We start from the raw sequence: 17043 nt of genomic DNA, 5'->3' as shown, positions 1-17043 counted from the left end.
TTTGGATCCTGAAAACTGGACATTAAATCCACAGGTGTTTCATATGTGAGTCCACAGAAGGGGGTTACCCTCAAGTATACATGATGGCATCTCGCCACAATTACAAAAGCTCAGTATGTGTACAAAACAGATCACAAGGGCAGTGGCGGTGGAGTCTCTCACATTCATGTGGTCATTCAGCATCGTGTATCTGGCTCCACCAGTTTCCGCCGCTCTCTCCGTTGTCAAAACGGCTCATAAGACAGTTTGTCACAGTCATACTGGTGGTAGCTCATGGGTTTCGGAGAAGTTTGCTTCTCGAATTTTCAAGGAATACTTGCACACGATCTTGGCCCGCTCATAATACGTCCAACCTGTTACATCAGGGAACGTTAGTTTACCCATAGTTACCTATGTACCTATTATCTATGTACCGCAGCTGCGGTTGACGGGGTGAGGGTGCAGACCGCCCTCTTAAGAAATTGAGCATTACAGTATCGGTTATACTAACCATGTTACGAAATAGTAAGCCGTTTAAGGCAGCTCATTTTTACAAAATTTCGTGGGCTTACATAGGTTGTAAACCTCGGAAGTTTCCAACATCATCCTTCAAGTAACCCGTATTCTGTTAAACGGGGTGGAATGGAAAACTGCGTTGATCTGCACGAAGAGTGCAGGTATCTGTGTGGTAAACTTATTTTCAAAGACGTTTGCCTCTATTGGCGTCTGTACACATCTTTCTACAAGGTGTCATCAAAGTTCACACTCTATTTATCCCACCTACAGCGCCAGGCGACTTGAAGTTGGGTTCAGATTTCTTACAGTTTTCATATTTTGAACCCTTTCAACAAATGGGAATTAAGTTTCTCACTTTGGAAAACAATTTTCTTATAGCCTTGGCTTCGGCAAGGGTTTTGGTTTTCATATTTGGGTGCCTTGTATTCCAAGCCACCGTATTTGAGTTTTCTCATGACAAAGCAGATCTTCGGACGAATCACGCTTTCGTATTCTTCACATCAATATACCAATAGGGGTTCCTGTGTGGACAGCACATTCTAGAATTCTGAATGTGGTACACGCATTACGCGGTTATATATGTCCCGAACGTCAACAGTACGTGATATGAATACGTTGTTTGTTCTCTATGATACTGCCAACTGGGGTTAGCCAGTTTCTTAGCAGACATTATCCAGTTGGGTAATAATAATGACTACAAGTCAGGTTTACTTTAAGGCTAAGTTACAATCGCCTACGTCAGTAATAGCTCATCCCACAGGTTCTGTGGGAATGTCAGACCCAGTGGGTCGTGGAGTGTCTAAAACGCGGCTATATAGCCTTCATGTGCACCATGTTTGTGCACGTTTACACGTTATAAATGGTGGCGCCATCAGCATCTAGCTTTGGGCTGCCTACTGTTACAAGTATCAAACAGCTCTCCCGCCCACGAGGGAAGCTTTGGTACGTCCCAAGAGTACTCCAGTGACCCCTAGTGGATGATAAAGAAAATAGGATTTTGGTACTTACCAGGTAAATCCTTTTCTTTGAATCCATAGGGGGCACTGGACGCCCACCCAGAGCAGTTTTACCGGGGTTGTTTTAAGCTCAAGGGAGCTTAGGGTAACAAGTTTTACTTCATTGATATTAAGCTCAGAGGAGCTTATGGTAACACATTTTCACCGATTGGTTCAAATTATAAAGTTCTATCGGTTATGTTGTCAACTGTTTAGTTGACAGTAAGGTTATGGGTCAACATTGTGTTGTCCGTTATGTTATAGGTATTCTCCATTGTCAACCTCTCTATATCGTTCCTGTTCGCTCAGTAAAAAACACTGAGGTCGTACACTGAGGTACTCGGGGATATGGAGGGGGGGGAGGGTCCTAAATTTAAATATTCAGTGCCCTTGTTCGGCTACGCCCGTCCATATCCCAAGAGTACTCCAGTGCCCCCTATGGATTCAAAGAAAAGGATTTACCTGGTAAGTACCAAAATCCTATTTTCCCAGAAGGCAGGATCTTAATTGCAGGGAATAGTTCTTTCACCCCAAAGTCTGTCTTCAGCTGATGGAAAGGTTGAGCCACATTGTGTAAAAGTTCTGCTCAAGGATAACGGATCCAAAGGCATTTCTGTTAGATGCCATATTCTTGCAGTGGGAATTAAGTCAAATTGATTTCCTCTTGCCAGTAGCTATGTTGAAAAAAAGAGGATTCTTTGTACTCGCTGTAGACTCAATTCCTTGAGTCCATCTGGGAGACACTGCGTCCCCGCCCTGGTAGTTTGAGCTGCTGCGTATTGATGTCTCCTTTTGGCTTTGTTATCTAAACAACTCTGTTGCTGTAGCAGGTGGGAGAGCTTGGGGGAAAGGGGGAGAGGTATTGGCTCCAATAGTTTTAACTATCTAGTGCCTTTTCCGGAGCCTCCTCTGGCTGAGGAGTAGGTGCTTATTAGCTAACACCTGCTGGAGCTGAACCCCTTTCCTTTTTGAGTAGTTAGTTTTGGTGGAGTTACAAGTTAAAGTTCCTCACTTTTGGACTGTTTATACTGCTAGAAAAGTTTCAGAGCAGGGGCCTTTGTCCTGAGTGTCTTCCTTTCTTATTTACCAGTGGTATTCAGTTATCACATTAATTAGGATATTGCACTGCCAAAGTTGTACAGAAGCAGGCTTTCTCTGTTCAATGGATTCAGTGATCAGGGCTTTGAGTACTCAAGTTTAGAGATTGCATCATGTCCATAAAATGGAGGACTTCTTCATCCTCTAGGGCAGTGGTTCTCAACCTCGGTCCTCAAGTACCCCCAACAGTTCATGTTTTCCAGGTCACCTAGATGGTGCACAGGTGTATTCATTACTCATCTACACATTTTAAAAGACCCACAGGTGGAGCAATTTATTTCACTTGCAGTCCTGTGAGGAGACCTGGAAAACATGAACTGTTGGGGGTACTTGAGAACCACGGCTCTAGGGTGCTGAGTAAAGGAACTGTCAACCTTCAAGCAGTCCAATGCTAAGTGGATTACGTCTACCATGCGTCCTGCTCATGTTTGAAAATCTCAAGGTACATTTGACCACATTGGGAAGTATCTATTGTGCGGCAAGAAGCTTAAGCTGAGCAGCTGTTATCTGTTCATCTATTACCCATATTCTACAGGTTTCTTGTGTTTCCGTCCAGGGATGCCTGTTTTGGAAGGAATGTGCTTTGTACCGCTTCCACTGAGAATACTTAACTGTTGTGGTAAAAGTGTTGTGTTCCCCAATAAGATGAAATAAAAAAAATAATTTGAAAATTGTTATACTTCTGTTAAGTCCTTTTCTCTGAGTCCATTGGTGGACACTGGACGCTTACTATTTATGCTCTTGTCTTATGTTTGATGTTGCAAGGGGCAGTATTCTTTCCTCTTCCTTGTATGCTCCTCTCTATCTTGTGCTGTGAGGCTTGTTCAAACATTACTGGGTCCATGCATGTGTGGGGTATGAGGGGCGGAGCTATGGACAAACTTTCAAGCTTAAAGTGGCCAGACTCCTGGAATCACCACTATATTTTTTTGTCTTTGTTGTCCTATAACGGATGTAACCAAAGCACGGAAACCCTTTTTTTTTCTCAATAGAACTTGTTGGTGGAAATGGATGGATCAGGACTTAGATCTGAAAACCTCAGAGAACCTGGCGACCTAAAGGATGCTTCTTGTAATCTTGTTCTGCAAACAGTGACTGGAATCATAGCTCCAAGCTAGTACCTTGAACACAATACGTGATTTTGCGTATCATTTGCTGCTAACTGTGCTGCGCTTTACACCTGTGGGCATACAGCTGTTTCATGAGGATGCAAATCTTATCATGAAACAAACCTTCATTATACACTGCTAAATCACAGGTTACATGGAGCCACAAGCATAGGACTATAGTCTGAGAGCTTCTGTTTACCGTATGTATTAATATTTTCTTATTGTTCCTTTTTTTTGTTTGGAGCATCATGGGTATTTTTGTATTTTGTATATAAATGAACAAAATGTAAGTAAAGTTAAATAACCAAAAGCGGAGACAGCCATTATGTGTGCTGAACCAATGGGAATGCAGTTTATCAATCCGTGCTTTAGCATCTACTGAATTGATGGGTTGAATAATTTGCCCCACAAAATGGCTGCCTCCACTTTTTCTTTTTTTTTTAAAAAGAACTTTGCAGGAAACGGTGCTTTCATTTTATTAAAACATTTTTTAATATTAAATCACAACGTCAGAATATATCTGTGATTTTAGGTGTTGGGTGGACACTTCCTAAGGGATTGACACTAGTAAATTGATTGACATCTGTTCTGTGTGAGCTGTGGTTATATATAAACCGCCTGATGCTGACTTGGCTTATAGAAAGCAATTACTCTCTGTGCTGCGTTGGACGTGCTTGTAAGTTTAACACGGAAGCATTTTATGATAAAGATTTTTAGTTTTGTAATAACTTATAAATATTGTATTTCAGTATCCTTAAGCAATAAGTGCACACAAACTAGGTTGTATCCTACAAAGGATATAGGGGCAGATGTATTAAGCCTGGAGAAGTGATAAAGCAGTGATAAGTGTAAGGTGATAACGCACCAGCCAATCAGCTTCTGCCAATTTACATATTGGAGCTGATTGACTGGTGCATTATCACCTTGCACTGATCACTGCTTTATCACTTCTCCAGGCTTAATACATCTGCCCCATAACCTTCATAGCAACTGATGTCATTTATACCAGTGTTCTGTGTTTTAACGTCACTGCTTCAGCATACTGGTGCAATGGATTCACAGTTTCCAGCTGTTGTGTATGTAATTGTGGGCAGTATGAAAGTTGAGAGAGAAAAACACTGTGGTCTTGAAATGCAATTAATATCAAATAAATTGGAAAGTACCTGTAGTGTAAGCCTCATGTTCTCTCAGTAAGTGTAAAATGAACAGTTCAGATTGCACGTTCTAGCTTCATTGGAAGTCAATGGATGAACTACACATTCTAGACTCCGTGGATTCTGCAGGGGCTTTTTCACATTCTATGGTCTCCAATATGGAAGAAATATTTCCGGCGCATGCGCTGGAGACTCTAGCACTGTACTAGGTATGGTATGTCCTTTAAGGTAAGTATTTGAGATAAGTGCCAACAAATAGCTTCCAGCAATTGGATGTGAGCATGGATTGTTTCAGAAATTAACTTTATTTTCTTCTTGAGTTTTATCCTGTCATTTAAAAATCGTATTCTCTGTGCTACATCATCTGTTAATTCTAATTCAAAGGTAAAACCATAATGCAGACGTTTAATAGAAATCTATTGTAAAGCAGTGAACCTTGGCGGCTGCGCGAGAAGTGGCTGGCTGTGCTCTGTGTTCACATTAAGAAAGTGTCAAATGTTATATATAATGTTCCTGCGCATCTTACCGGTGAGAGAAAGACAATGGAGACAATTGTAAGTCAAATATTTGTATTAAATTTTCTCTTGATACATGGATAGATAACAAATGTAGATTCAAGGCAAGCATATACTTTGTATATAAATAATTTAGATTGTAAACATATAAAACTGTATACATTTTTATAAAAATAGAATTTTCTGTACAGTGAAAGGTTTATCATAAGTATCCACATGTCAAGTTATTCGTTGTATAATTTAATAATACAGTTGTGTTGTACAATACTGAAAAACAGATCCAAGCTTAAAGGGCCCCTGTTCCGTACACATACTGACGGTGGATGTTCTAGACCAGCAACAAAACTCGTGTATGAATTTAAACCAATTCTGTTTAGATACTGGATGACTTTTGTGCAGCAGACGTAGTGTTCTAGCATTGTACAGTTTTAAGACTCAGCTGACTGAATGAATTCTGGTTGTAGCTTCATGCTATCAATGTACTTTGCGGTTGCTATTGGTGGATATCACTTTTGCAGCTCCATGTTAGAGGACAAATGCTATACCCTAGATGACGTCTCTCCCAAACAGCATGTGCACAATATTCCGTCTTGACCCTCACAATTATCCTGGTCTGACGGAAAACGTTATTTTGTGCCAGGATATATATATATATATATATATATATATACTGCCTAGTGAGAATGAGGGGTCTGTATTCTGAGCATACAAGTAAAGGCTCAGTACATCAGTACACCCACTATGAACAGTCACTTTTAATTTGGCATTTATAAATATTTGTAGTTATCTTCCATTTTACATTTCCAGACAAGAATGGAAATGGAAATAGTTTGATGCTTCGGCAAAGGACACACGAGGGGTGTAAGAGGCTTTTTTTCATAACCTGGAGAGAGACAAATCAATAACCACTCTTTTTTCCCAACAGCCTGTAGAATGAAAATGCTTTATCTCCGTGATTTGATAAATACCCTCCTTAGTATTATACATAACACATTCTGATTCTGTGATCAGATAATTTCCATTTGTAATGTAAAACTAGAAAGAGAAACTATGACGTAAATGGAAATGTTCAATTGCTTCCTAAAATGCATGTGCGATGTACGGTTGTTTGATTTTTTTTGGGGGTAAGTGGTTAATCATGCAACGTAGTTATTATCTTATGGTTTGCTAGACAGGCCCATATATGGCCACTCTCTATCTCCACCGGGCTTGGAACCCAGGCCCCATTGCGGCACCGTTTTGCTGGTGTCCATTTTCTGACCTGCGTGCAGAATTATTTGTGCTACGCAGTAGCTGAGTTGTGCGTTGACGTCTAAATTTCACTTATTGGGACACGTTTACTAGCACTGTTTATGCTATACATTTATTACAGACATGCATCTGTTCACTTCATGCACCAATTTTGTGCACTCCTAGAAGGAAGGTTCTAGGATATCTTGTGAAAGACTTATACATTTATCAATCTTTTTGTTTTACTGATTATTAAACTGTAATTTCATGCTTTAATGTAAGCCGCTGTTGTACAGCAAGGTTGTAACTGTCCATGAATTGTATCTTATCCATAAGGGAAACAAGTGACTGTACATAGGATTACATTATGATACAGAGCATAACAGTTTAGAAATGCATGCTATAATAGACTTTTGTAGATTAGTTGTGACTTATCCTAAACCTTTTTATTGTAGCGGTAAATGAAGTGGCACATTTCTGCATCATCTCTCTCCACGTTTAGTTTTGCTATAAATATCCAGGATGTACATGCTGACAAATTGCCATTGTCTTCAGTGATTGGCCGTGCAGACCAGCATGCGCCGATTTTCCTAAATTGTGCAAAATAAGTTTGTTTTTGTAAAACCTAATTTGTGCATTAACAGAAAAAAACCTATAATGTGTTGATTGTCTTGTAAGAGTGGAACACATACTGTAGCTGCCAAACCCTGACTTAATGTGCAATGTGACTGACATAGCCCTGACAGGGCAAGTGATACTAGCGTTACAATTCTTGTACTGCAGATCACTAGGCGCATCCAGCACTGTGCAAGGTTACCTAGAAAGAAAACTGGCCAGGCTTGCAATCACCAGGGGCTGACGTTTGCTAACCACTCTCAGTAGCCTGGAAGGGATAGCTGGAGCTCCGAGGTCAACCTGTAAGAAAGAAGAACAGAATTAACTATATAATTGTAAATAACTATTTCATCAGCTCATAACTTTCAAGTACAGCCTGTAAATTGTAAGGCAGAAGCTGATTGGCAGGTACTTTATCTGTCTCCGTGCTTTGATAAATACCCCTTAGGGCTCAGATCTCTGTGTTATTTGAATGGAGACCTATTGTGAATTCAGTGAAGCTCCACTGATAATAGCAATTGTGTGATGTGTAAATGCTGTACTTTCATAGGGTGGAAGAGTCAACCAGTTTTGCAAATCAGTATTGCGCTGTCTGTTCTGTGAGTACACATTTTGTGCGTTTACACTTTTTAACAACCAATGGTGCGTCGTTTTTTTTATGTGGTTGATTTATATATGTTTGTGCAGCTTTACTTTATTTTCTTTTTTTTTGTTACACTAGAGAATGTATATTTTTTTTCAGTTAGGAGACACTGGCATTTAGAGACCCTGGGCAGCATATAAACCTCAAAGGAGACTGGCTATAGGGGACATAGTGCCCGGGCACTGTCCTAACCCCTGCCAGTATAAATATTTATTTAAAAATAGTGGGACTGAAGCGTGCCATTACAGGGGCAGAGCTTAGCCCTCACAGTTCACAACAGCGCCATTTTCTCTACAATAGGCTGCAGAGACGCTGGTCCTTCCTCACACTGCTGCATAAGTATCAGGGTGAAAAATGGGGGGGGGGGCACAGTAAATTTGGTGCAATATATGTGTGTTATAAAAGCGCTGCAGGTCTGAGGCATTGTTTGGTGTTGTCAGAACCGTTGGTAAAGCGCTGGGTCGTGAGCTGGCAAACTCTCTCTTTGTCTCTTTAGGTGGGTCTGTCCCCTATATGCCCAGTGTGTTTGTGAGTGGTGAATACACGTGTGTCGGCATGTCTGAGGCAGAGTGCTCTTCCCAGGAGGAGACTGTATTAGGGACACAAACGGCTGTGGGAGTGACCCTGTCGGCACCGCCGACTCCTGATTGGGTAAATGTGTTGAATGCTTTGAATGCAAATGTGGCTCTTATTAATAAGAGATTGGATAAATCTGAGTCTCAGAACCAGGCATGGAAGAAATCTGTGGAGGATTTGTTGTTACAAGTCCAGACCCCCTCGGGGTCACAAAAGCGATAGTTTGCTCAGCTGGCAGACACAGATACCGACACGGACTCTGACTCCAGTGTCGACTACAGTGATACCAGATTAGATCCAAAATTGGCAAAGAGCACTCGGTACATGATTGTGGCGATAAAAGGCGTATTACATATCTCGGAAGACCCTCTTGTTCCTGACAAAAGGGTCTTTATGTATAAGGGAAAGAAACCTGAGGTAACGTTTCCTCCCTCTCATGAACTGAACACACTATTTGAAAAGGTTTGGGAAAATCCTGACAAAAAGTTTGATTCCCAGAAGGATTCAGGTGGCGTATCCGTTTCCCTCGGGGGATAGGGAAAAGTGGGAGTCACCCCCCATTGTGGACAAGGCTCTAGCACAGCTGTCCAAAAAGGTGGCTCTTCCGTCCCGACACGGCAGCCCTTAAGGAACTACATTGAAATCCATTTGTCACCACAGGTACGCTGCTCAGGCCAGCCATTGCATCTGCCTGGGTGAGTAGTGCCATCGAAAAATGGGCTGATAGCTTGTCTTCTGAGATAGATACCCTGGATAGGGATAGCGTTCTCTTGACACTAGGTCATATCAGGGACTCGGCAGCCTACCTAAAGGAAGCTGCAAGGGATATCGGCCTTTTGGGTTTGAAAGCCAATGCCATGGCAGTCTCAGCTAAGAGAGCATTGTGGATTCATCAATGGAATGCTGATGCTGATTCTAAGAGAAATATGGAGTCTCTACCATATAAAGGTGGTGTCTTGTTTGGTGACGGCCTCGCTGATTTGGTATCTACGGCTACCGCGGATAAGTCATCCTTTTTACCTTATGTTCCTGCACAACAAAGGAAAACACACCACTATCAGATGCAGTCCTTTCGGCCCAATAAATACAAGAAAGGCCAAGGTTCTTCCTTCCTTGCTACTAGAGGAAGGGGAAAAGGTAAAAGATCACCGGCAGTCGCAGGTTCCCAGGAGCAGAAGTCCTCCCCGGCTTCTGCCAAATCCACCGCATGACGCTGAGACTCCTCTGCGGGAGTCCGCACCAGTGGGGGCACGTCTCAAACTCTTCAGTCAGTTCTGGGCTGTTCGGCCCTGGACCCATGGGTTTTGGAAATAGTGTCCCAGGGTTACAAACTAGAGTTTCAAGACGTTCCCCCTCGCCAATTTTTCAAATCGGCCTTACCAGCTTCTCTTCCGGACAGGGAGGTGGTACGCGACGCAAAACAAAAGCTGTGTCAAAATCAGGTCATTGGAATTATAATGTTTCATACGCTTTGTGTTAATAAAGCAGCTCAAATAAAACAATGAAAAACTGATAAAATGATGAGCGCTGGGAAAACAAATTAAAACTAAGTGGCACCTGTAAAAAAGATTTTTGTTAACGTATGTTTACAGCTCTTTTTAAGAGCTCTGTATGCGGTAAGCACAGTCCATGAGAGATCTAGCTTTCCCTACCTCACTACCAGTCCACGGGATTCCTCAGCCACCAGGTGGATAGCGGTATCACGAAGACATACTGCCGCCAGAGAGATCAGACGCCGCCGAGTGACGTCACCCGCTGAAACCCCGCCACACTCCGCCTCCCCGCTGGACGCAGCGGTGGAGGAGAAGAACATCTACACCACGGACAGCTATTCACACCATCAGGCTGAGGAATCCCGTGGACTGGTAGTGAGGTAGGGAAAGCTAGATCTCTCATGGACTGAGCTTACCACATACAAAGCTCTTAAAAAGAGCTGTAAACATACGTTAACAAAAATCTTTTTTACAGGTGCCACTTAGTTTTAATTTGTTTTCCCAGCGCTCATCATAAAATCAGGTCATTATCAAGGTTCCCCCCGTCACAACAGGGAGAAGGATTTTATTCGAGCCTATTCGTGGTCCCGAAGCCAGACGGCTCAGTCAGACCGATCCTGAACCTCAAATCCCTCAATTTCTACCTACGGAAATTCAAATTCAAGATGGAATCTCTCCGGGCAGTGATCTCCAGTCTGGAGGAAGGGGATTTTATGGTGTCGGTGGATATAAAGGATGCCTACTTGCATGTTCCCATTTATGCTCCGCATCAGGCTTACCTGAGGTTTGCAGTTAAGGATTGTCATTACCAATTTCAAACGTTGCCGTTTGGTCTGTCCACGGCTCCGAGGGTTTTCACCAAAGTAATGGCGGAAATTATGGTTCTCCTGGGCAAGCGAGGAATCACAATTATCCTGTACTTGGACGATCTCCTGATAAAGGCGAGATCCAGGGCCCAGTTGCTGCAGAACATTACGATCTCCCTGACAGTTCTGCAACAACATGGTTGGCTCCTAAACTTGCCAAAATCACAGTTGGTGCCAACGACGCGGCTGTCCTTTCTGGGAATGATTCTGGACACAGAATTATTGAGCGTTTTTCTTCCAGTGGAAAAGGCTCTGGAAATTCAGAACCTGGTCAAACAAATTCTGAAACCGGCAAGAGTGTCAATCCATCAATGCACTCGGTTGCTGGGGAAAATGGTGGCGGCTTACGAGGCCATTCAGTTTGGCAGATTCCATGCCAGGGTGTTTCAGTGGGATCTGTTGGACAAGTGGTCCGGATCCCACCTTCACATGCACCGAAGGATAATCCTGTCTTCCAAGACCAGAATCTCGCTCCTGTGGTGGCTGAACAGCTCTCACCTCCTAGAGGGGCGCAGGTTCGGGATCCAGGACTGGATCCTAGTAACCACGGATGCGAGTCTCCGAGGCTGGGGTGCAGTCACACAGGGGGAAAACTTCCAGGGAAGATGGTCAAGCCAAGAAACTTGTCTACACATAAACGTTCTGGAGTTAAGGGCCATTTACAACGGCCTTCTTCAATCGGAACATCATCTGTGCAATCTGCCCGTCCTGATTCAATCGGACAATGTAACAGCAGTAGCGTACATAAACCGCCAGGGCGGAACAAAAAGCAGAGCAGCAATGGCAGAGGCCACGAAAGTATACAAGGTGGAAAAGCATACAAGCGCTCTGTCAGCAATCTTCATTCCAGGAGTGGACAACTGGGAAGCAGACTTCCTCAGCAGACACGATCTCCATCCAGAGGTCTTCACAGAAGTGACAAGTCTTTGGGGAGTTCCTCAAATAGACATGATGGCGTCTCGTTTCAACAAGAAACTTCAGAGATATTGTTCCAGGTCGCGGGACCCTCAAGCAATAGCAGTGGACGCCCTAGTAACACCATGGGTGTTTCAGTCGGTGTATGTATTCCCTCCGCTTCCTCTCCTTCCGAAAGTACTAAAGATCATAAGAAGAACAAAGGTTCAGGCGATCCTCGTTGTTCCAGACTGGCCAAGGAGGGCTTGGTATCCAGATCTTCAGGAATTACTCATAGGAGATCCCTGGCCTCTTCCTCTACGAGAGGATCTGTTACAGCAGGGGCCGTGCGTGTATCAAGACTTACCGCGGCTACGCTTGACGGCGTGGCGGTTGAACGCCGGATCCTAGCCCGTAAAGGTATTCCCTGTGAAGTCATTCGCACACTTCTTCAGGCTAGAAAAGGGGTAACGTCTAAACATTACCACCGTATTTGGAGAAAATGTGTCTTGGTGTGAATCCAAGAAGGCTCCTACGGAAGAATTTCAGTTAGGACGTTTTCTCCATTTTCTACAAGCAGGTGTGGATACGGGATTAAAGTTGGGCTCAATTAAAGTACAGATTTCAGCCTTATCGGTTTTCTTTCAAAAACAATTGGCCTCCCTTCCAGAAGTTCAGACTTTCGTGAAAGGCGTGTTGCACATCCAACCTCCATTTGTGCCCCCAGTGGCACCATGGGATCTTAACGTGGTGTTGCAGTTCCTTCAATCACATTAGTTTGAACCTTTACAGAAGGTAGAGTTGAAATTTGTCACTTGGAAAGTGGTCATGCTGTTGGCTTTGGCATCCGCAAGGCGGATATCGGAGTTAGTGGCCTTGTCTCACAAGAGCCCTTATTTGATCTTCCATGAAGATAGAGCAGAGTTGAGGACTCGTCAACAATTTCTGCCGAAGGTGGTGTCGTCGTTCCACATGAACCAACCTATTGTGGTGCCGGTGGCTACTGACGTCTTAGTGGAGTCGAAGTCTCTCGATGTGGTCAGAGCTTTAAAAATTTATGTCGCCAGAACGGCTCAGATTAGGAAAACGGAGGATCTGTTTGTCCTGTATGATCCCAACAAGATTGGGGCTCCTGCTTCCAAGCAGACTATTGCACGCTGGATTTGTGCTACGATTCAGCGGGCTCATTCGATGGCTAGAGTGCCGTTACCGAAATCGGTGAAGGCCCATTCTACCAGGAAGGTGGGCGCGTACTGGGCTGATGCCCGGGGGGTCTCGGCGTTACAACTTTGCCGAGCAGCTACTTGTCGGGTTCAAACACTTTTGCTAAGTTTTACAAGTTTGATACCCTGGCTGAGGAGGACCTCATGTTTGGTCAATCGGTGTTGCAGAGTCATCCGCACTCTCCCGCCCATTCTAGAGCTTTGGTATAACCCCGTGGTTCTTATGGTTACCCCAGCATCCTCTAGGATGTATGAGAAAATAGGATTTTAATACCTACCGGTAAATCCTTTTCTCTTAGTCCGTAGAGGATGCTGGGCGCCCGTCCCAGTGCGTACTGTATCTGCAGTTATTAGTTATGGTTACACACAGGTTGTGTTATGGTTATAGTCAAACTGTTGCTGACATTGTTCATGCCGTTGGCTTAAGTTCTGTTGAATGCCATGTTGCGTGGCGTGTTTGCGGTGTGAGCTGGTATGTATCTCACCTTAGTTTAACAATAATTCCTTTCCCCAAAATGTCCGTCTCCCTGGGCACAGTTCCTATAACTGGAGTCTGGAGGAGGGGCATAGAGGGAGGAGCCAGTTCACACCCATTCAAAGTCTTAAAGTGCCCATGTCTCCTGCGGATCCCGTCTATACCCCATGGTTCTTATGGTTACCCCAGCATCCTCTACGGACTGAGAGAAAAGGATTTACCGGTAGGTATTAAAATCCTATTTTCTCTCTCCAAGCTTTGCTAAATTTCCCTGAAATGTTGCTTTTACGCTACCTTCAGGACAGTCAGACACGATTGCTTTATGTGTACAACTTTGCAGACTGAGGGTTATTTGTTGCATACCCTAATGGGTCTTACTGCCAGTCTGGCAGAACTGACTTGGCCTAGGTCTTTTGGGCAGTCCATAGCTGAGCGTCTTCCACATGTGAAGCCTACGTCACCAAGCATAGTAAGGCCAAGGAAGCATCTCAAACTGATTAACATGGCTTGGGCAGGAAGAATGGTGGCGTCTGTGCCAGGCGTCAAGCAGTGGGCACGGCAGGCAAATTTGCCCACTCCGGTCCTCCTGTGGTTAGAAGACAATCTGCTTTGCATTACGGATATTGGGTTTGATTCTATACTGCCTGAATGAGAGGAATGTTACATCAGGGATACGTCATAGCCTTCTGGAATTTCCAACCCAGATGGCTTGCCTGTCATCTTTACTGGACGTTAGACATTTTGCTCTTCAACTGGCTGTTCATTTCGCTACATCTCTTATTGGTTCAGAAACCAGCTTAATCTTTTCAGCCTCCTATAGGTAGACAGGTACAAGATGGAGTGCCTGAGGTACAGTATGTCATTATCAGCATGGACTAATCAATCAAGTGCACAATGAAATATAGACTATTCCGATGTCCCCCTTACTCTCCAAATTTAAGCAAAAATAAGTGGAAAGCATTTCTGCCTGACCAGTACCCTACAGTGTACAGTTTGTTCTTCCCCATGTTTGCATGAATTTCCTTCTACAGCTCAAAACCATACTGGTATGTTAATTAGCTGCTATAAAAATGTGTGAGAATATAGGCTGCAAGCTCCAATAGGGCAGGCTCAGATGTGAATTAACATATTTGGGAGATTTCAATTGTTTTTCCCCCGGCTACCTCTAGGGGGCGCAGATGCCTGGTAGCTGTGGGGCTGACATTTTTTCTCGCAGCTTCCTGAGGTGTGAGAAGAAATGTGCGCTAAACAGCACTTTGGGCATCCGAACGGGAGTTTGGATGCCCAAGGCTGAACTTAAAACCCTGTCTGTTTGGGCGCGATGATCACGTGCTCAAACATCAATTGAATCATGACAATTGTTTGGGCGCCTAAACAACATAAGCATTTTGGCCTGACTCTCCCTCTAAGACCATCTTTGTCTTGTGGAATAGGGAAGATCAGACATGTTCAGGTGTATTGATGTAGGGCACAGTGCAAAGATGTAAGAGGACACGTTACACAACGCGTGAGTGTCACGTGACTTGGTAGCGCAGAGCATCTTATTTTTGCTTCTTTTGCCACTAAAATGTGTCTTAGAAGCAATGTAATGTAATAGGACACAGGAGCAGTTTCTGCTGATTAAAATGATATGCGGCATGCCTATATTCTGTGTGTAATAGTGGCTCTATCTGCATCCAAAATGAAACGTTTTCCAGGAAAGCACTGTAGCATAGCACACACACACACAGTCACACACACACAATATATATATAATTTTAATCAACAGAATCTGCTCCTGCGTCCTATTACATGATATTGCGTCTAAGAAGCATTTTCGTGGCAAAAGACGCAAAAAAAAAGACGCTCTGTGGTGCCAAGTCCAACCACTGCATGACGCGACTTGAAGGGCTGTTTAGTATGACTGCAGCAAAGATGTCAGAGGTCACATCTATAGTATGATGATATGGTGGCATGGAACTGGTTCAAAAAAACATGAGGCACAAGCAAAGCAGACAAATACTTACATTTGCTCCTAAGTTGTAGAGCATGGGTCTTCAACTTGTGGCCCTCTAGCTGCTGCTGAACTACACATCCCAGCATGCCCTACCTCAGTTTTACCATGCCTTAATAGCAAAATTGTGTCAGGGCATGATGGGTCGTGTAGTTCCGCAGCAGCTGGAGGGCCACAGGTTGAAGACCCATGCTGTAGAGAAACTTCAAGACATAGGCCCAGATTTATCAAGCCTTGGAGAGTGATAAATTGCCCAAGTATAAAGTAACAACCAATCAGCTCCTAACTGCCATGTTACAGGCTGTGGGGCAGATGTATTAAGTCTCGAGAAGTGATAAATGCAAGGTGATAAGCCAGTCAGCTCCTGTCAATTTACATATTGGAGCTGTTTGGCTGGTGCGTTATCACCTTGCACTTATCACTTCTCCAGACTTAATCCATCTGCCCCACAGCCTGTAACATGGCAGTTACGATCTGATTGGTTGGTACTTTATTACTCGCAGCCGGGATATCCTATGTATCTCTGGACGGTGTTGAAAGTGTTTTGCTCACCTCCCCTATACTGTACTGGTAGTGATGTGCAGGGCAGGAATGCCTGTTTCTTTATCATCCACTAGGGGTCACTGGAGTACTCTTGGGATATGGACGGGCTTCCGTAGGAACAGCACTGAATATTTAAATTTAGAACACTCCACCCCTCCATATCCCCGAGTACCTCTCAGTGTTTTTTCTGTGCTCCACGTAGCAACAGCTAGGTGACTCAGGTCACGATTACTATTGAAGAATTTTATTTTATTTTTATTTTTATTTGATTTTTTTTCTATTTTACACATCCCTTTCCCCCTTCCAAAAGGCAGGGTCAGGGATAGTGCAGCTGCTGATAGCAGCAGGGGCGTGTCGGGCCTCTCAGAAAGAGCTCCCTCACAGCCACACACACACACAGGCTGGCCGGCGCTTACTAAGAAGCCCCGTCGGAGCCTCTTCACAGACAACATAACAGGTATGTGAGGGGAGAGAACGGGGCGGTCAGCTTCCGCTGCCGCCCCGAGGTGTGGGGAAGGACGCTGGTGTATTTCGGGTGTCTGCCGCCCGCCGCAGTTGCTCCGGCCGCCGGGTAACATAGCGCCCGCTTCCGCCCGCCGCTTGAGTCCTACGCTGCTCCCGCGTCTCTAAAGTTGGGCCGGCCGCCGCTGCTCCGGCGCTTCTTACAGGGGAAAGAAGGATACCCCTGTCTCTCAACGGGTCCGGCCGCCGCTTCTCCTGCACTTCCGCCCGCCGCTTGACCGCTGCTGCCCGGGTCTCATAGCGCTGACACGCGCTCCCAGGTCCCGGGGTGCCCGCTGCCCGCACTGCACGCTATGGAGCAGATGGGGGGGGAGAAAGATCAGCAGCAACAGGCTGTTGGTAGTATAGCGTATAACTATATAATGATGTTTATGCTGGCAGGGAGGAGGTTTTATAATGATTACACAGGCTGTTTAAAAGGTCAACATGAAACTGCACTGTGATTATATGTATAAGCATGGGGGCCATTTTAACCATGCTTCCTGGGTCTTCCTCTGTGATTCCAGAACGTTCCTGTCCTACATCTCTACTCCACCGGAGGCGCAGGGGTGTTAGTGGGAATTTGGGATCACATTTCATAGTACTGGCCACGTGTACTGCACTT

At 44.4% G+C, this 17043-nt stretch overlaps 2 protein-coding genes across 3 annotated transcripts in view; one reads left to right on the top strand and one right to left on the bottom strand.

Moving 5' to 3' along the window:
- CDAN1 (codanin 1) overlaps positions 1–4198 on the top strand; it is a 390144-nt gene extending 385946 nt beyond the window's left edge. For both annotated transcript variants that reach the window (XM_063947654.1, XM_063947653.1), the window contains exon 28: positions 3581–4198. In XM_063947654.1, coding sequence (XP_063803724.1) covers positions 3581–3706 — 126 coding nt within the window. In that variant the 3' untranslated portion in view covers positions 3707–4198. The remainder of the gene's footprint in view (positions 1–3580) is intronic.
- Positions 4199–5427: 1229 nt separating this feature from the next.
- The window catches only part of STARD9 (StAR related lipid transfer domain containing 9), a 495399-nt gene continuing 483783 nt past the window's right edge, over positions 5428–17043 (bottom strand). Inside the window, exon 33 of the mRNA XM_063947652.1 lies at positions 5428–7511. Coding sequence (XP_063803722.1) covers positions 7410–7511 — 102 coding nt within the window. The 3' untranslated portion in view covers positions 5428–7409. The remainder of the gene's footprint in view (positions 7512–17043) is intronic.

Source organism: Pseudophryne corroboree, chromosome 12, assembly GCF_028390025.1.
Source record: "Pseudophryne corroboree isolate aPseCor3 chromosome 12, aPseCor3.hap2, whole genome shotgun sequence".
NCBI classification, from domain to species: domain Eukaryota; kingdom Metazoa; phylum Chordata; class Amphibia; order Anura; family Myobatrachidae; genus Pseudophryne; species Pseudophryne corroboree.
The sequence above is the reverse complement of the archived record's forward strand: the minus strand, read 5'-3'. Positions and strand labels throughout refer to the sequence as shown.